The 21417-nt window shown below is 41.0% G+C and overlaps 1 protein-coding gene across 2 annotated transcripts in view; it reads right to left on the reverse strand.

The window, feature by feature from the left end:
* Positions 1–207: 207 nt before the first annotated feature.
* Positions 208–21417, reverse strand: part of epha4b (eph receptor A4b) — a 79464-nt gene continuing 58254 nt past the window's right edge. The window contains exons 11-19 of one of the 2 annotated variants that reach the window (XM_063462900.1): positions 19562–19629; positions 18714–18839; positions 18388–18573; positions 10532–10593; positions 7710–7919; positions 6112–6261; positions 5727–5920; positions 4672–4809; positions 208–4491 (exon numbers count right to left, since the gene is read on the reverse strand). In XM_063462900.1, the coding sequence (XP_063318970.1) occupies positions 4392–4491; positions 4672–4809; positions 5727–5920; positions 6112–6261; positions 7710–7919; positions 10532–10593; positions 18388–18573; positions 18714–18839; positions 19562–19629 (1234 nt within the window). In that variant the 3' untranslated portion in view covers positions 208–4391. Of the gene's footprint in view, positions 4492–4671; positions 4813–5726; positions 5921–6111; positions 6262–7709; positions 7920–10531; positions 10594–18387; positions 18574–18713; positions 18840–19561; positions 19630–21417 lie in introns of both variants that reach the window. The other variant, XM_063462899.1, reaches the window with a different exon arrangement.

The raw sequence follows: 21417 nt of genomic DNA on the forward strand, positions 1-21417 counted from the left end.
CAGAAAGCCATCATCTACACCTGCCCAAAAGCACCTAGTAGCTGAGTTCAATAAGTAAAATAAAACGTTAGATGGATGCTGGGACTGCATTTTTTTTTTGTGTGTGTATATATAATATTTGTAAGTGTGTTTCAATCTTCTCTGGGATCTTCTCTCTGAGGGAGAAAGACAAGCAGGAAATGTGTTGAAGAAAAAGACACTGCAGGCTTCAGGTGAGAAATTAGAAATATTAGCATATTTATTACAGCGACATGAAAGACATTAAAATGCCTACACCCTTTACAACAAGCAACGCAGAGGAAATTGGCATGGGGACAAATAAGCCTTGTATGATGGCCAAACAAAGAGAGAGAGGAGGACAAAGAGGGAGATAGAGAGAGTGCTAAAAGTCTCAGATGAGAATCACTCATTAACATTTACGATACAGACTTTGTGGAGAATGGATACAAACACTGTATTTAAGTTCAAGCAAACCAGCCCACGTAGCTAACCTTGACATGGTGAAAAGTGATAAAAACCAGGGAGTTCAGAGTAGAAACCAAAATGGTTTGTATGGCATAACCTTCTAAAGTGAGAGTGTTGATGAAAAAGTGGGTCAAAAAGAGGACAATGTCAACAATTCACCATTATTTTGCAGGCAGAAACATAATGTTAAAAATGCAAGAGGAATTTGGCACTTATAAAGAAAAGAACTGAAAGCCAATCATATTCATAATTTGCAAATAAATAACAACACTGTGATTTTCCCCGTCCACTTTTACAGGTCTTCAGGTATGACGGTTCTAATAGTATCTACTTAAAGGTATGGAAGTTATGATGGTACAGTTTGAGGGGGCCTCTGGGATGTTATAAAACCAGGGTGTTAATGTCAGGTCACCTTAAGAACACAGATAAATACACTTTACTCTCAATATCCCCTGTATAGGGCAACAAAACAGAAAAATAGCTCAGAAAATAAGGCATCTAAAAGGCCAGCGGTCACGGGTAGTCCGCTAGAGTGAAATCATAGAGTTAGCAAGAGTAGAATGAACAGTTTCAAACTCTGAATTTGCATTTTGTCTGCGGCTTATGCTGAAAAAAGCAGAACAGTTTGTCACACCTCTATTTTACTAGTTCTAAAACATTGGGGCCGAACAACACAATTAAAAAAGCAACTTTTTCACTGGCAGCAGAGTGGCTCAGATTTTATAACTATCAGGCCTGTCTGGATTTCCATTCTAGCATGGTGCATGTTACTAATTGTATTTTTGAAATGTTAGACAAACAGGCTTCTACTTCAGAATAACAATATGCTAAATTACAGCCACCAGGGGCACATTTTATCTGTTGTAGATAACTAATCAATTAAATTTACAGGTTTAGTCAGAGGCGGTACAAAAAATGAAGATAGCTTCTGGGTCCGAAAAGGACTTTAAATCTGCATTCTATTTATTAGCCACTGGGGTTGATACTGGTGGTTGCAAAAATACTTCCAGTCCAGTAGGAGTTGATAGAAAAATGTCACTCTGCTCTAACCTCAGGGGACAGTTTCCTCAGTATGAGGAACGGTGACTCATTTGAAGGCATACTGAATACAATGAATAGTATAATTCATTATTATTATCCAGAATATGATCACTGGCTAATGACATGTGCTTGACAAGCCATTAGCAAATGAGAGTGTGGTTTTCCCCTCATTAAATCCAGTTTAAAAATGCCAAGATGATGATGAGGTAAACACACACCTTGGGGCTTTAAAGCAGAACTTCATGCACAAAAGTATGTGAGAGCACATTGGCTACGTCCATCTTTTATACCGTCTATCGCCTTAGCTAAGGTCTCTCTTGGCTAACTGAGTTTCCAGGTGACTTCCCAAGCCACATGTACTGATTGGACATATACATGTACTGGATTTAAAATACCCTGTAACTCCAGAAAATAAAGCAATTTAGTAAGTAAAAGATGTACTTCTTAGCCTTTGAAGTAAAGTCTTATTACAAAGCTAATAGATAAGCTAACAGTCACAGCTCACTTACATTAGTTCCGACAAACATGCTGCAGAAACCATTTCTTACACTTTTACTCTTTTGCTCTTGACTTTAGGGAAGCAGCATCACCCTTCATACTCTTCACCCTCTAAAAATACTCTTATACCATGCAAACTACTGCAGCATGTATAGAAATGCAACGCTTGACAAGTCTGCTAAGCTCAGCTATCATTTCTAGGGTAAGGAGAGAGCAAATGTTCAATCTGTGATATCAGATCCAAATTTAAATTGAGGAATTTTCGTGTTAGACTTTTCGTCCTTCCCTCTCCTGAACAAGTATCTTTTTAAAATTGTGTTGTATGCAGTCCAAGGTCAAAAAAGTGCATGTAACGACTCTTTAAGGTGGATATGCAAATGAAGCCAGTGTATCAATAAAGAAAGTCCATTCTACTCATCCTAACGCTATAGTAGAAACTGCAGTCACTCTCACCTGTCAATAAAAGCTGAAGCTTTGCACCATGCTACATTCCTTTGTTCAGACCAACGTATCACCTTCACCTCTGTATGACCCACCCCTGAATGAGAACTTCAGAAATCTCTTTTTCACAATAAAAGTACATCATAGTCATCATCATTGTTATCATTACAAACATTCTAACATTGGAAATCAACACTGTACATATTTTACACTATGATACAATCATATATTCTGTACTTTATGCCACTGTTGGTCCTATGGAGTACCACAAATATTAAAACTGGGTGCAGAAATACACTAAAAGCGGGTTCAGTGCCATTATTACAGTGTACACAAAGAGGGTCCCTTCATATATTACTGTATAATTATTGTGACAGTTATTGTGATAAGCAGCAGTTTCCTTCTAATACAGAAAAAAATGCTTCTTTACATTATGGGTATTTTTTTTTTAAATAAGGGTGTTCAAAATGACAGATACCAGGGAAGTGATAGAGTACAACACGCACAAATCATCTTTCTTTTTTTTTTTAAAGTCAAATTTACCCTCTTGTGGTGGCACAGCTGAAAGTCAACACTGCTTCTATTTCATTTTGCTGAAAAAGGGTCCAATGCTTCTTTTCATCAAGCAGACTATTTGGAAAACACAAACCACTGTAATTATTCTAACTGGCCTTGTGTAACCATCCAGCCACGGGAACTGATGAAAGAAAACCATACAGTTGGAATGATGGGTTGTTATTTAGATGAACATTTCAAAGTTACTGTACATGGCACAACACTGGAAAAACAAGTTATACGTCCTTAACAGTGTCAAGTCTGTCACGACATGTGTCCTGACATCTGTCTGCATCAACTTTGCTCTTCACAAAACACTATAAACTTCTTAACATACCTGAAATACTGGAAGGCAAACTTCTGGGCTGAAGTGTTTGCAACAACACCATACTATAACACCTGTGATAGACTGCTGTTTGGAAAAGACGGCGGAAGAGTAACATTTTCTCTGTGCTAACTGCACCGTAACTGTTTCTGCTGTATTCTCTGCTGTTAGTTATGTTGTACTGTAAATGCAAGAGTACTTGCAAACATGCACTGGGTGTAGTTTTTATGGAAGTGTGTCTGGGAGCAGTCACTAAGGAAGCCCTGGTCTTGGTCCAATACACTATTTAAAAACGAATCATAGTTCCATCCTATGTGAGCTAGCAAATCTATATCCCTCTCTATCTCTAAAGGTCCAGTTTTTCAGTTCCCCTCTCCCCAAACCCAAACATTCATTTCATTCAAAATCTTGACTCATTCACTGGCTTTCTGTGTACAGAGAGCAATGCAAGGGGCCACACACGTACTAAGTAATTACGTCTGTTAAGGTTGAGCCTATAAACCTCACCAACAATACAAACTTTAGGTCCATCTCTATGGTTGTGAGACACACAGCCCATATAAACATATATCTACACATGTACATACCGTCTGACCCTTTTTAAACTCTTCAAGGTGAAAACTCAAAGCCAACAAAATGACAGAAAAAACAACTGTACACCTAACAGACAGTGATATTATATTCTAATTTGTTTTTTTGTCATTTCTTTTGTTTAAAGTCTTTTTCCCTCCTGTTTTGTTGAGTTGACACGGTGTGAAATGATCAGGGATGCTTCAGGTGCAGCCTTGCAGTTGGAAATGTGTCTCTTTGATGCTCCATAATGGTGACTGTATTGCTGGGACTCTGAGAGCTAAAGTCAGAAGTGCCCACCAAGGATGGTACAAATGGGGAAACTGCGAGAAGGTGAAGGAGGCAAGCGTCCATGTCGTCTCCATCTTAATGTGTCTCAAAATCCAAGAAGGCCCAAGCACAGAGCTTACATCACAACTCTGTTGCTGTGGGGAAACTCTTAACAGGAGCATCCAGTTTGACTTTGTCTCCTCGTGTTTCTCTAATGTTGAAAGTGTTATACTTGGACGTGCGTCCCCTGGGTCTGCAGGCTCTGCACACTGGACAAAATCTTCTTCTGGTGGCCAGCCAGGGACACTCCCATCTTAGCCAGTTCACTAGATGGAAAACACAAAAAAATACAGGCAAAGTATTACAAAGCTATTTTGTTACGAAGAAAATGCATCTGTTTTATATTTAAAACACCAAGTTTCATGTCCAATTCAGTGTCTTCACATTCAAACAACACCAAAGTAGATTGTATTATTACTCATGCTGAAAATCCTGTAAGTCTGCACCTGACACTGATGTAAAGGATAGAGTCCAAGCTGACATATCCAGCACTGGAAAAGTTCTCCTTGTAGTGGCCCATCTTGATAGCATCTAACCACTCATCCACTGTACTAACACTGAACTCTGGCGTGGACGGGTCCTCCCTGCTGGGATTAAAAAAAACACAAATACAAATTCAATGAAGCTTTGGCCGGTTTATGGCTAGAAAAACAGTTTGTTGTTACTGCCGAAGTCAATAATTTGTGCTTGGACACAGATTCGTAAAGATAAAAACTATTCGAATCAGTCTTGGTTCTGCCGACAGAATCATTATAATTCTGCAATGACCGCAGCATGACAGCCTCAAATCCCCGCTGAAAAGAAAAACATAAACTTTAAACCCAACCATTAGCGGGTAAGTATGATTAATGGTTTATCATCTGCTGCCCTCACCCCAGAGCAAGTTTATGTGGTATTACTTGTAAAACCCTTGACTTGTTTGCTTGCTTTTTTTTCTTATAAATTGTTAGAAATGATCGATTTGTCATTGCACACTCAAAGGTAACACAATCTTTTTTGCTAAAAGAACTTACAATATTCACTTACATAGTGCAGTATATGCTTTTGTGTAAGCCTGTGTATGTCTTTTCGTCTTGTTACACAGTTCTCTGAGTCTGCTGTGTTCTGCCTTTTTTAGAGGTGCCTGGATTTGTTTTTTTCTGTTGAGTATGTCGGAGTGGAAAGGGATTGGAACATCTGCATGCTGTTTTCATTCTGAGGGTTAGCTAAATGCCTGAAGTTACAAAATGCAAATGCACAAATAATTATATTCAGTGGATGAGTGCAATATAACTGGGGATTAGGGGCATCTACACTGAACGTGAAACAAGCACGCGAGTCTGTATCAATAAATTTCCATTTCATAAATACCGCTTTGTTTATAAAAGATAATAATGTTCTTTCATGTCACCTCATTTACTGCTTTGCACTTTGCACCTCTACTCTCCTACAATTTAATCCAGGTATGCCAAGATTTATCAGTGAAATTTGTAGTCATAATTCATATCTTTCTCTCACTGACCATACTGAGCTGTTTGCCAGCTCTCTGAGACTGGCTGGGTTTCTGATGAGCTTGTCCAGGATTGTGACAATCTGTGCAAACTTTGGCCTGTCGCTTCGCCCCTTCTCCCAGCAATCCAGCATGAGCTGGTGCAACACCACAGGACAATCCATAGGAGCAGGAAGACGGTAGCCTTCGTCTATTGCTTTGATCACCTGCATGGAGAGAGGTATCGAGTTCTATGATCAGTACTATACAGGAAAAATGTAAAATGTGCAAACTTGTTGTTATAGATAGGAATTTTACTGAAGACTGAAAAAGTAGCTCTTTATCGCTGGCAGCACTGTGTAAGTGCACTAATTTGATTAACACCGAACCTGAGACCATGTGTTTATGTGTGACTCACATCCTGGTTGGACATCTCCCAGTAGGGTCTCTCTCCGTATGAAATCACCTCCCACATGACAATGCCGTAACTCCACACATCACTTGCTGAGGTAAACTTCCTGTAGGCTATTGCCTCTGGAGCTGTCCATCTGATGGGGATCTTCCCTCCCTGTAAATGGTCCCAGAGGCAGTCAGCATTTATTCACATGCTGAATATCAGCCACTCTGGGCCCACTGCATCGTGCTGCCAATAATAGAGTGAATACTTCAAGGCTGTTGTATTAGCGCTGTAATAAATCAAGATACAGCAGAGTACTGTAGAGGTGAGAAAACAAATTATAAAATGGTTGCTGCAAAGAAGCCTGGTGCAGTGCTGTTTTTAGGAACAGAGCAGGAGAGGTTATACACTAAGCAGCGCTCTGCTTTAATACGACAACAGGGGTTAATGTTTGCTCCAGTGTTTGTTCTTATACTTGTCTTTCTTCTGTTATCTTTTTTTCCCTGCACCGCCGCCCCTGCCTTTGTTGTCGATCCTCAGATCAAAAGGATTCATATAGCCCACTGTATACACACAATAGGCAGCAACAGCTCTCGCTCTCTTTCACTCTGACACACACACACAGACACATTGTACCTCTATAGGCTCCGTTCAGCTTTTTAACATGCGGCAGCTGCCTCTGCACCACCTAGCATCCCCCATCTCTGCTCGGTCAAAGTCAAATAAAAGGCAAAGCTTCCAAGTCACTCTGCACTGTACTTTTGTTTCCTCCACCTCTATACACACCTACCGCACCCCTTTATCTCCCCCCTCCTAACTACGCTTACTCCATCCTTCTGCCACCTTCCCCCCTTTCTCTCGCTCTCTGTTCTCTTCCTGGATCGTCTTCGTTTTCGGGCTCTACAACCCCCACCTACTCCCCCCTGCACCCCTCAGTGCCTGCAGCTCTCCATCTACGTCTCCTGACATCAGTAGGAGTTTGTGTGTGATTGCAATAGAGCAGTCAGCGGCTGATACACTCCTCCCAGGGCAATGCTAATGCCATATTAAAAATAACATCCAACCCTTCCTATGAATATGAATAATGCCATCTCCTTGTGGACATTTTAGATGAGTTACTCCGCAGTGGTTTAACTTACTGACATTTAAGTTTCTCCATTCTCTCCGAGCTCAGTGAGAGGATGCTCTTGTTGCCAAAGACTGCTGTGATTTGACTTGACAGCATGGGTTTATGTTATTGGCTGTGAGTAAAGCCTTTGTAGAACAATGTTCAAAACACACTTGCCCAGTGCAGTATAGTGTGAAACTGTACATTCAAGACATTGTCTTTTGTCTTACTTATTAAAGCTTGAGCTTGCATCCTTGAAGTCTGAATTTGGCAAAGAAAAGGGCCAGTGAGGTCACTGCTGAGAATACTGGGAATGTGGAGAGGCAGAGTGCCCACTTTGCATCTAAGACTGTATTCCGGTTGCACACCGTGCAGTAAAACTAATTTGAACTTCCTGAAAGAGGAAATCTCAATAGTGACGAGTGCATGAAAGCTTTTCGTCTACAGTGTTTTGCCTTAGCTGGCTCCAGCTGCGGTTATGACAGCAGTACACTGTGAGAGTGTGTCTTACCCTTGTAGTGTAGGCGGCCTCTGGGTCGTCCTCCAGAACTCGGCTCAGGCCAAAGTCGGACACCTTACACACCAGGTTGCTGTTCACCAGGATGTTTCGAGCTGCCAGGTCTCTGTGCACGTAGCTCATGTCTGACAGGTACTTCATACCTGAAGCAATACCACGGAGCATGCCGACGAGTTGGATCACCGTGAACTGGCCGTCATGTTTCTGGAAGGAAGACCAAAGAGAAAGGTTGATTGAATTGTGCCCAGTTCCAGTATTTCTGTCCTGGGACTCCACTAGAGAATCTTTACACAAGTCGCAGTTCAACGTATTTTTATTCATCCTTGTTTTTCTTTTACTGGCCATTTATGCAGCCATCAGTTTATCCACTGTTTTAGCTCTTAATGCCTTTAAAAGCCCACTTTCTTCTGATTGGTAGGCTTTGCTGAAACATTTGTTTTGGGGCAGCAGAAAACTGGTAGATCCATAATACTTGGATAATATTCCCAAAAGTAAAATTTAACACAATTTGTCAAACTCTGACAAATGGCAACTTTTTAATATCCATCCCTTCATGTTCAAATAATACATCGTATTCATAATACGAGCAATGTGTTCAGTAAATTCCATTGCTTACCTGCTCATTGTAAAACATGACAGCCCCACACAGGCTTAAATGTCAACTGAAGTGGAAAACGTCTGCTGTCAGAATATATGAGTAAAATGTTATTCTGTGGTCACCAAATGACCAGTAAGTCCCAGGATTTAAGCTTCTGCAGTGTCAGCAATACACACTTAGCAAATGTCCTGGTGTAAGGCTGTGAATCTCTTTTAGATCCAGCTAACCCCACAGTTTGACCTCCCTTTGGAGCATGGCAAGCAAAAGATGGATCCCTTCCAGGGATCAATGGAGGATCACATAGAAATCCAACTTGCAGAGGATTGGACCTGACAGAGGAGACAAAACTTTCCTCTCAAACGCTGACCGCGTGCTCATGCAGAGCTCACTGGATTTCAGATTTGAGCTGTCTTTGGCAGAGAGTGGAGGCCGTTGATCGATGATGGTCCAGCTCACCTTCCTGTGCCAATTATTTCTGCCCTGGGCCAATGGTCCCCGTTAAAAAACCATTCATGTTATCAGTCACCCTCTCTCCTTTATATCAACTCTCCTTCCTCTGTCTCTTTGTTCTCTCTATCCATCTTTGTCTCTCCTCAAGACTGTGTCTCAGAGAGGGAGAAACTCTGTAATACTTTGATTCAGTCTCGATCTCTCCATCCATCTTCCTTCATCTTTCTGCATCTGTGCCTCCCCTGCACCCTCTTCCTCTATCGTTTCTTTTCTCTCTCTCTCTCTCTCTCTCTCGCGCTCCCTCCCTCGGCAGCTGTGGACTAAGTTAATTAGCTGGTGGTTTTGTGAGATGCTGATTGATTGGACTGTCTAACAAACCTACAGACTTCCTCTATCAATCTGCCCACCACATTGCATTGCCAGTAAAGAGGAGGAAGAGTGGAGAGGACAGGGAAAGAGAGATGAGACAAATGCAGGCCAGAGAGGCTGACAATGAGATGAATGAAAGAGATGAGAGAAGCAAGAAGCGGGAATATTAGGCTAATTTAGGCATGTTATTTTATAATAATAATATTTTTTTTGTTACCTCAAAAAACAAAACAAAAAAATTAGGAACTTAATGGATCATAAACTATAACCAACTATAAAGATGACTCCATGTTTATACTGCTCCCTGTGGACACGTTTAGGACCCTTGCTACAGTACATGCTCTCACACAAATATGTGTGGCTGTATGTGGCACTCACACTGTGCCTGAGCCATTTTTTTTGCTTTTACTGTGTTTTGCTTCAGTGTTGCTGCCAGGATTGGTGTCTATTAAGCAATGGGCCTATCATCACAGCCTTAATGGCTCTGAGCACTGCAGTGAATTTACTGCCTGACAAACAACACTGAATCTAAATCTGTTCAGCTGGGTGTATGGAAACCGTGATTCAGCTAATTTAGTACACAATCTTTACTACTTCTACTATATTCCTATTTTGCATTTGTAGATATCATGATTTAACCGATACATTTTAACATTTTCATAATGCTATCTTTGCCATCTGAGTAGTTCATTAAAGTATTCAATCGATAAAATAAAACTATTCACATAGAAATCTGTTACTTAAAGTTAAAACAGAAGCCACCACTACAGTTTCATTGTTGTTTTTAATATATATCCTGACAGAGCAAAATGCACAAAAAGCAATATACTTTCTTTGTTTTATTGCCTACCAGTCAGCATTCGGATGCAGTATTCCCCTCTGGAATATGGACACTAAGTGCATTTCATTGACCGATTATCAAAAACTGTGTGAGGAAAACATTACCCATCTAAATGTTTCTGTTTGCTTTGCTTTTTCCCCCCACAGTTTTTGTGTTCGTGCTCATAACATGACTACAAACCTTTCTTAAATTCTCTATATATTGTACCCATGACGACAGTGATATTATCCTCCTTTAACTGTACCATTAAGTGAAAATGTGTCTTTTTTTATTAAAAAAAATGTCAGGTGTTTCCCACCTTTTACCCGATAATAAAGAACATAATAATTTTAGATTCTGTACAACAAAAGCCTTTACAGATATTTTGTTGAAAACTACTTAAAATAATTCCACCAAAGTGTTGGTGGAATGAATTCTTCAGCTTTAAGAGATGAACAACAACTTAAAATTTCAATGTCTTTTCAGCTGGGACATCATTTTCTTTGTGGCATCTGTAAAGACTCGTGGCCCTGACCTTGGAAGAAAAGATGTATTCCTTCCAGCTGAGCCGTGACTCACCTTGAGGAAAGTGTCCAGAGATCCATTTTCCATGAACTCCGTTATGATCATCACTGGCTTACCTACAGAGGAACATTACAAGACAGCTGTTAGTAAGGCTGAGTTACAAGGAAGAAATACACAAACTATAAAGAGCCGAGGACAGAGAGGAGGCAGAGTCCACAGCTGTGACCAGCCGTTCCCTCCGTCTCCGTCTCTCTCTAGGGGATAGCATGGCATGTCGTCATCAGTCACACTGACAGCTTCTAATCAGCCCTCTCCATAAACGCCAGGAGATAATTAGAATAGACCAATCCACCAGAATACGTGTGTGTGTGTGTGAGTGAGTTTAAGGGGGCCTCCTGAGATCTCATGAATACTAATCAGCCTCAAGGGAAGGGGGTTGTGGTTGGATCGCTGTGCACCTGCACCTGCATGAGTGTGTATGTGTGATGAAGGCGTGGGTTGACTGACAGGCCCTGTGCACTATGGTCCCCTGCATGGCATCTGGTGCGGCTTACAAATGATTAACAAAGTACCTGCAATCACATACACACCCATGCACGCACACACGAATACCAAAAACTGCAGTTGTCCGTGCTTTAAGGGGGTTCTCCCTTGGTACCACCCTCTACAGCCGAGCTTTGCCAATCACAAACAAACATACAATGTGCAGTTACAAATGACTGCGCGTGTGTGTATGTAGGTGGGTGTGTGAGTAGCTTGTAAACATGATGAATAGGTCACATTTCCCAAATCAGGCCTCAGAGATGCTGGGAAAAAAACCTAAGGGAAAGATAAACGAGGGAAAAAGTATTTTAAAAAGAGTCTTTCTTTCTTTCTTTCTTGTATGCATCGAAGTACTTAGCTCAAGTAAGCTCAAGAAAGACAAAAACCATTGGATCAGAGAAGATGGGGAATGATGGAAGGGTGGGATCTGAAAGCAATGAGGAGACAGGCGGAAAAAGGAGGAAAGTATGGATGAGCGAGAGAAGAGAAAGATAAAGAAGAAGAACGGGAGAGCAGGGGAGAAGAGACGAGAGGAGAGGCGGAGGGATGGTGGGAGGATGGGTCAAAAGCATGTTGTGAAAAGGCAGGAACAACACCACCGAGGCCTACAGTAAGATTGTAGGTAAAGACAGCAATACATCACCTTAAATGAATTCAGTATCTCACCACAGCAAACACACACACAAACAGAGTCGGCCGGTCTCTGGTGGTGGTGTCTTCTTTGACAGTAACATTAGTCTCAGGGATAAAAGTGAAAGAGAATTGGATTTTCTTCTGCTGGGGGTGAGGACTGCTGGTCACATTTATCTCCACACGGGGCCTGTGTTGTGTGTGGCCTATCGCTGTGCTTGTGTGTGTGTGCGCGTGTGTGTGTGTGTGTGAGAGAGAGAGAGACAGAGAAAAGGAGAACTGAACTCAGGGGTGAGACAACTCAATGATGACTGTCTGATTTCAGCTCAGATCATAGGTGGAGAGCGTGCGCATGCTTCTGCGCATGTAAACGCCGCACTGGCAATAATCTGATCCTGAATGATGACTGAAAGAAGCGCTGACTCTTCATACCATTTTTGTTTACCTGCACGAGAGTGTGTTTGTTTCAGTTTATGCGCATGCTTAATTGCACTTTGTGGACTCCATAAATGTGAATGCATGTATGTAATTCTGTGACAAGCATCTGTGCATATGGTATTTTACAAAGCAGACAGCCATGAAATAGAAAAGAGCTGTAAAAAACTAACCCTAAAAACCAATTATGTGTTTGAGTGTGTGTCTGTGTGTGCGTTACATGGGTGTCAGCAGCATGTATGTATGTTACAAGTGAAGACTGCCCTCAGGTTTGCAGTGTTGGAAGCGGTCAAGAGTGAAGCACAATGAAACACATTCATCCTTTTGTCTCTGCCTTGTGGGCCGTGTTAGCCTGGCATGTACTCACACACACACACACACACACACACACACACACACACACACACACACACACACACACACACACACACACACACACACACACACACAGCTATCACTAGCCATCATCTGTACACCTGCCATACAGAATTACCCCTCCAACTCTAAAAGATAACAGAGGTTACCAATGAAACGGCCACACGCACACACACACTCATGTTATATATTAGCTCATTTCGTCTATTTTTTGTCAGGTGCTCATGCAAACACACACGTGCGCACATACACACACATACACACACTCAACGGTACAATGAATCCCTTTTACTTCTTGCAGCAACTTCATCACATGCCATTCACACTTCACTTCAGCTCGTCATGGAGCTCTCTCTGCCAAATTTTCGCAGGCGCTCCTCAATTTCCTCCTGAAAGCACATAATTAACTAATCACATTCATATTCATTCGAATTTATTGCCTTTCATTGGCTTCAGAAATAACACATCCGTTTGCAGAGCCGAAAGCGCCTCCCACTGTATGCACGTACGTGTATGTGTATTTTAGTGCAGACTGCAGATTGGGTATTGATGTTTTGTGTGCTTTAGTGTGTTATGAAATGGATCAGAAAGGAGTTTGCTCTTATTTTACATCACTTTATTAAGTGAAAGAAGAAAGTGTTGTCTCTTCTCTCTCCGGGATAAAGGTGGGATCATTTAGGCGTTGCACGCATGTGTGTGTGTGTGTAGATGTGTGTGTTTGTGTGAATCTGTGAATTGCCGTGTATATATGAAAGTGATAGAGACAACATATATACACTCTATCTGGCAAATTACATTATGAGAGGCTGTTTCTGTGCGTGTTGGTGCGAGCGTAAACGAAAGTGATAGACTCTGTGTGTGCGCCAGTGGGCCGCATTACCGCATTATTGAATGAGGCGGCCCAAGGTACAAACGAGAAAATGAAATAACTGCTGTATTGATTAATGTTAAGGGTCTGAACTAAATTATACAATGCTTTTAACACAGGACAGATCTCTGTTCTGGGAAGAGCCACGCGAGGTTGTGGGGGAGCGGAGCAACAGAAAGACAGAAACTCAATAACCTTATCTCCTCTCTTCACCTCTCCTCCTCCCTCTTTGCTTTCTCATCTCCTCTCATTTCCTCACGTTTGTCTCCTCTCCATCTCTCCTCTCCTCTATCTGCTCCCTCCTTTCCTCAAATCTCTTTGCACATCTTCCCCCCCATCACCCTCATTTATTCCCAAGCCCCATCCTCTTTCATTTCCTCCCTCTTGTATCCTCTCTCATCCATCCATGCCCCCTGCTTCCCTACATCCCGTTGTCACCTTTTCTCTTCGGTCCCCCTCCTGCTTCCCCGTGTCGTTGTCTGTGCAGTCCAATCTACAAAGCTACATGCATATTCAGAATACTTTCAAAGAGTCTGACAGGAAATATTGAAACACCTATTGTTCAGCGCACAAAAGCACACAGTTAAAACTAATCACTAGTTTCTTCAAACAGAAGACGAGAGGAAAATGTGGTTTTGCAGGGTTTAACAGCACCTTTGTAGAGCAGCCTTTTTAATGTTTGCGTGTGTGTGTGCGTGTGTGTGTGTGTGTCAGATGAGAAGGACTTCGGTAATTGAGGGTTTTCCAAATGGGCCAATTGTTGCAGCGATTGTAAAACGCATAGAGGATGGATGGATAAAATGAGGGACGGTGGAGATAAAAAGGAGATAAGGAGATGGAGAGGGGCAGGGAGGAGGGGATGATGAGATGGGGGTAGATTGCTGCACTTTTCTGATGTGCAGTGAGACAGACAGAAAAAAAGAAAAAAAGAGCATTTTTCCCCCTCCTTTTCTGCATGTGGCCCTCTAATTAGCATGACAATAGCAGCAATCAGGTGATAGACAGCAGAGCAGGTTATTAGTGTGGCACATAGGAGCGGATGAAGGCTTATGAGGTTTTAAGCAGTGAACACACTTGTGAGTGTGCACAGACACACATACACTCACACTGATAGACAGAATATTGTGCCAGAACTGTGCCAGATTTGTTACTACTACCACAACTTTGGTTGAATCAGCCACACTTTTACTAAAGATACTTATAGTACTTTTACTATTGGCATACCACAGCCATTTAGATAATTAGTACAACAAAGGCTACTATTGTACTTCATGTAACAACAAGATCAAGAGCCCCAATGCCGCCAACGGTTAACATTACTCCTGTCTGCACTGTTGAAACAAGTAATCCATTATCCAATTAAGGATCAAAAGAAAATTATGCTGCAGTTATTAACATAATTTAGTGACTTCTCAAGAAAAATATTACATCATAGAAAACTAATAGTGTTTGAATTCTGGACTACTGGCAAGAAAAAAACCCAGCTAAAAAATATGATTTTAGCCTTGAAAATGGAAATACTTATTATCAGGAGTTCTGTTGCAGTACATTCTGTCATTTTTATAAGAAAGTATTGTGCAGTACAACACGACTCCCTTCAAGGTTGAGCTTCTCCGTAATTACACCTACCTACCTACTCCTACTCAAACCAATACTCCACCTTCTACTTGTAAGTCTGCTACTGTTTACACCAACACACCTGAGTCTAGATCAGCTGGGGTCAGCCTGTCTGATTAGACTGAGGGTGGTGTAAAAGGACCAGCTGGGGCTGCAGAAAAGGGCCTGAAGGAATTATTGACCCATCTCAACTCTCACCCCCTCACTCGCACATGCACACCCGGGGCTGTGACCTGTGAAATTACTGCTTTGCTCGTGAGATTTGTTTCTGAGGGGCTCTATCAGCTTCTCAATGTGCCGTGAAGACAGGTGAAGAGGCAGACACAAAGTAATACGTGTAGAAGAAGGCGAGCGCTAATTAAATACACCTGCTAAAAGCACGCCAAAGCGCATAAACGTATTTTTACATTCAAAGAACACTACGAAGTAATGAGTACTTGATTATGTTAAAGCAAATCACTTGTCAAGTCGATGCTCAGCTCTTTAACCGACTCCTGTGTCAACCCCGCTAATGTCCTCTGACCCAAAACGTCAAGGATTTGGCAGTAATTCTTCAATTAATTCTGGTATTTTAAAACAGAATAGTGGCAGTTACTGGAAAAAAAGAGTGCTATAATTACACGTTTACATGTTACATGTCTCTCATGTCTGAAAGAGCAAGAGAGATAGACACAGACAGAGCGAGAGAGAGACAAAGAGAGTGACAGCACAAGAAGAAATTAATAAGAAATGCAGTGAAGTCTCATTTGTAATATGCATGCTGTTGAATATTCATGGGGCCAAAAACACATCCAATTAACTTTATGAATTATTAATAATTGCAATAAAAGGCCGTGTATATGCACTTGCTCTTTGTTGGCCTGAGTTGCACTGAACAGCTTGGTGTGATGGACTGAAGATCTTTGTTTGTGTCACTAAGCAGGAAGAGGAGGGAGTCCGATTAGGGGAAAAGCCGAGGCTTATTTTGGTGCCTGTATCTTTATAAATATGATGATTCTCTCTCTTATTTGCTTGTCTATAGACCTCCCTCAAATATCTGTCAGATCAGAAGAAGCATTCAGATTGAACCTATACTGTGCTGTAATGCAGGCGAGCTAATTGTTAGGGTTGGCACATTTTCAGTATTTGTAATTGGGCATCTTAACCATTATAACGTAACTGCTATCCAGTGCTGTATGGCACAGCCAAGAGAAATATTTCTGTAATGACAACTCTTAATTTGTAAATTAACAGTTAATTAAATTTAAATAAATAAATATTTAATAATCGATATTGTTAATTAAACGTAAGCAATTCATGTTACTTTGTCGTGTAATTAAAAATCATTTATTTTAAAAACTTTATGTTGTACTATATGTTAAGTAGCAATCATAGCAATCATATGTGTGTGCTGATGACATCTTTAGTGTTTTTGTTAATTGTCATTATTATCATTTTGTTGTAAAAAGTTAATGTGGACTTGTTTTATTCCCATGGGGGGGTCAATAGGCCACAAGCAAGCAGCATCCGAGAGAGATGGACAATGTGATGAGAATAGTGAGATGGGTGTCAGTCATCATTGATCTTCATTTATATAATGATGCCTGGGCTCTTAAAATCACATTTTAACACACTGGTAACCTAAGTGTCATTTCTCATCCCACAGGGTCATGTTTGTGAATGGGTCTATTTTGTAAGTGAAAGAAACAAGCAGGGAATAAGCTGTATAATTATTTTTAACTTTAGCTATCCAAATACTGTTTATAGATGCATTACACTGTATTTATTAACAATTTCCAAGGTGCTTTAAAGATTAGTTGCAGTTTTACAATAATATCTGATTCATTATAGATGATTTACAAACTAATTATTAACTAATCTGATTACGATGAATAAGAATTAGTTCATTGTTTGTTAACATCCAAATATGTTGAATCAGCTATAAATGTGCAATTGTTGAGAAATGAAAAATCTTCTTAACTTTAATACCTCCAGCCACTAACAAGCGTGTATGATACTTATTGTAAAATAGTTTTACAGAAATCCAAAAGTTGAAATTATGATGGGACCAGTGACGCAAACAAAATATTGTAGATTACTTAGGCTACAGTCTCAAAGAGCTAGAGACAAGGAAAAATGTACATTTCCCAACTGGTTGGCAAGTAGCTTCTGGAAAATCGGTGGCTAAAGCCCAGTTACACAGGTCTAGAGATTGATCTGTCAGTCCAGTGCAGCTCCATATACCAACCAGTGCAACCAGTTACCCACAGTGACTGCCAGCAACCTACTGTAACCACTTCCAACAGTTAGAGAATATGTATTTTTCCCTAGCAACCTGTGGTTGCCAGGGGGTCGCTGATTGATCGCAATGCCTGCATGACAGGGCTGTGCAACAGATTTCATAGTGAAAGCCAGAAACCTCCAGCAACTACTTACCAACTGGTTAGGGAATATGCATTTTTCCAAAGCCTGTGGTTTCCAGGGATTTAACCACCAGGTCTCTAAGCCTGAGCGATTGAAACCATAGTACAAAAAAACAGAAAAGATCCTTTTTTTTTCTAAAATTAAAAATTATGACATATAATCAATAAAATCAATAATTATCTGTTGGCTGTCTGCTCCTAGTCACATGTATATTTGACATTTTCCTTTATGATTTTGGTTGTGAACCTGTCATAAGGGCAGATATATCCAGACATAGCAAGAATCAGGATTTCCTTCGAATTGCTGTGATGAATCCTTCTTTCAATCTTTGGGCTCCAAGGCATTACGTCGATAGAGATAGTCAGCTGGAGGTGTCCGTGTAGTATTTTCACATTTATCTGGGTAAATGTAGCATTTACGTTGTCAGACATGGAGTGAGAATGACAAAGAGAGTGAGAGAAAGAGAGTGCTAGAGGGTGAGGAGATGAGACTGGGATTAAGTGAATGAGACAGACAGCGAGAATGGAATAGAGCGAACCAGGGGAGCCACTGAAAGAGGGGGATGGACACTGACTGAGAGAGAAAGCAGCAGCGCGAGATAGGGGTCTGAGACAAGAGCCAAATAGATTTTGAGAAAGATGGAGTGAATGATCGAGAGAGCGTGGCTCAGTGATAACCAATCAACTATCTTGTTGTACCAGCGCTGCCTTATCTAACACGAACACACGCACTCATTCTAATTTGCCTAAAAACAATCATGTGAAGTAAACAAATGGTCATTTAAGAGGAGGATGGTTACATCACATGCACACTGCCATGCGTCACCGCTGTGTTACCATGGTAATGGAGCTTTTATCTGATCCAGGGTCAGCTTCGATTTACATCACTGACAGCACTGCTAAGTCTCAAACAGGTGTGTGACACACAGAGATCGACACAAGAGAAGGGAGAGGGGAGTGAAGGACTCCTTAAAAACATCATCGAACCAGCCACAAACAGAATATTGTAAAGGCTTCGTCACACTGTTGCCTTCACTTACATCTCGTGACGACGCCCTCCAGCCTGATGATGTTCGCGTGGTCAAACTGTCCCATAATGGAGGCCTCAGACAGGAAGTCCCGCCTCTGTTTGTCAGAGTATCCTGCTTTCAAACTCTTGATGGCAACGTAGATCTCTCTTTTCCCCTGCATACGCAGCCGGCCACTGCACACCTCGCCAAACTCTCCTACACGTGTGCACAGACACACACATTGAGTTTAACATGGTCTTTTATTGACTCCTTTTAATCCTTAAAATTAAGAAATCATTGAATCCCTTTTTCCTTTATTAAAGTAGTCTACTGCTGGGTTTTTTATGCCAACTCACCAGCTCCGATGACTCTCTCTATGCGAATATTGGAAGCATCTATCTCTTTGGCAAAGTCTCTGACAGCCTGGTTGGGGTCTTCGTAGGTGTGAGGATGGATGTAAGTCCTGCTGCCTGGAAGCTTGACTGCACAAGTGGAAAAGTGAGGAAATGGGCACAGAATTTAATTTGCTTACAGCTTAAAAACATGTACTGTAAGAAAATCAGGCCATGTTGGAGATATGGTATGGAATATTAGGAAAGTTCATGGAATTTTTATGGTAGTTTGGAAACACTTTCCTCAACACTGACTTAGTGTCTAAGCAGATATTTGTACAGCGTAAATTCGTGTTGAGACGGGAGCTTGAGTGTGAGCGCTTTGTCTGAGTGACATTACAAATGATTACATAATAATAAACACATATCTACTTTGTTAGCAGTGGTGTGAAAATGACTCAGAACTTTAACAGGAACCCATAAGGCGCTTCGCTCTGCCAGCAAACATTTATGCAAGAAACTGTGAAACAATGTGGTTTATTCGGTTAGGATGTGAAAAAATTACAGATTTATGTTCTGGCTCCAACTGTTAAAGTTCTTATTGTACATTTCATTTGCAAACAAAGCACGATTGCTTTACATGTATGTGAAAAAATAAGGGGTTAATTCTGAGGACGTTGTCACATTAGTGCTTGCCTTTGTTCATTTACTGAAAAATATTCCACCATCTGTTTGTTGTTTACAGCCATAAATACACGCAGTGATATGATTCATAACATGTGGGTGGGAAGTCTGGTTTTAAGACAAATGACTTGCAGATAATATTTATCTAATATAATATTATCTGGATCTGCACATGCTCGTGTCTTTACCTCGCCCATGTTGGAACTGCATCTTTTCTTCATCGGGGTCTTGCTTGGCTTTGATATATCCACAGTGCCTGAAAAAGAGATCATTTGTGTTCTAATGCTGTACAATAAATAACTCTAAGCTCACAGTAGTGACTATTCTTCCACCACAGTAACGCCACCATCTTCTACACCAACGAAGGACATGCACACTCACTGGCCACTTTGTTAGGTACACCTTTTCAGCTTCTTGTTAATGCAAACATGCAATAAGATAATCACATGGAAGCAACTCAGTGCATTTTTGGAACATCACGATGACCCGGGGTACTTTAAATGTAGCATCAAAATAGGGAAGAAAGGTAACTATGAACTGAGCAGGAATGGACTGACTACTCATGGTGAAAATGTCTTTATAATGCCACTGGTTAGAGGACAATGGTCTGCTTTGAGTTAACTGGAAAGCAACAGTAACTCAAATATTCACTCACTACAACCAAGCCATGCAGAAGAGCATCTCTGAATGCACAACACATGGAAAAAATATGTGGAGGTGCCACAGATGTCAGAGCCCACCTAGTTTTTCAGGCAGTTTTGAAGGCAAAAGTGGGTCCAATCCAGTACTGGTAAGGTGTACCTACTAAAGTGGACTGTGGAGTATGTATGTAATTTGCACATATCTGTTTGCTATTTTAAATCAACGTTATTTTCAGGGAAATCTCAAACTGTGCATCATTGACAGTTTTCCTTTTGTCTCCACACACCTCTTTCCTCTGAATAAAAGAAGGCTGGAGGAAAAAATAAAAACAACCCTTTTTATATTTCTCTGCTTCCAGCGTTCATTGCAGTCCTCCTCTCTAAGCTCTTATGCCCGAGGTTAGAGAATTAATGTGTTTGCATATGTATATGGCAGAGATCAATGCACTAATGCACTCCTCTTTACCTTCCTATGGACCCTTCTGGCCATCAAGCACCGCTTTTAACCGTGGCCGCACACACACCCACATTTATGCCCTTTCCCCAGCCCCCTCTGGGCACCCTGCAGCAAGGGTCAGCCCAATGATCAAGACAAAATATTGACAAATTGATCAGCTCAATCTTGCACAGCAGCTGTGAGGAAGTGTTAACTTTTTCTGTCTTACAGACCTCGCGGGGGAGGATTTGTGTTTCTGTGTGTGTTTGTGTGTTCCTGACAGAACAGTGTATTTTCTCTCTACTTTGTTGGTCGTTTGCCTCAAACAGTGTTTAAGAGCTATAATCAACCATAACACTGTCTCTGAGATTTACGGCACCTTTAAATTTAGATCAAAACTTCAGGACAAAAACATAAAATGTAAAAGCAGTATCATATAATGGTTCACTAACCACAACATAAATACCACATGGTTTCTATTTTTCTCTCCTCCTCTTTGATTTCAAGGTAATTTACAATAAGTGAATTTGTGGATGTTTATTTATTTGTTTTTCTTTGCTTTGTATTCTTTAGTTTATTACTATAATCTAAGAGGACTGCTAAAGGTCATAGGTCTCCCCTCCTTTCCTCCCTTTTATCACATTCTCCTTGAGTCTTGTACAGGTAAAGGAGGACTTAGCCAGTATGTCTGTCCATCATGAAGACAAATTGATTTGGGCTCAGGGCCAGGAGTAAGAAATCTGAAGCATAGACAGCACACGATTTAAGAAAGCAGTGGAGAGGAGGACGAAAGAGAAACGGAGACCGAAAGAAACAGCGAGCCAAGATTTGATAAAGCAAAGGAGAGGAGAAATGAGATAAAGACAAAAATAATAAAAGAGAGGACTACTGAGGGAAGAAGAAATAGTGATGTGCTCTGACTAAGAATGAAGCACATGGCAACAGAAATGCAGAAAGGTGGGGTTCC

This window comes from Pelmatolapia mariae, linkage group LG18 (genome assembly GCF_036321145.2).
Source record: "Pelmatolapia mariae isolate MD_Pm_ZW linkage group LG18, Pm_UMD_F_2, whole genome shotgun sequence".
NCBI lineage: Eukaryota > Metazoa > Chordata > Actinopteri > Cichliformes > Cichlidae > Pelmatolapia > Pelmatolapia mariae.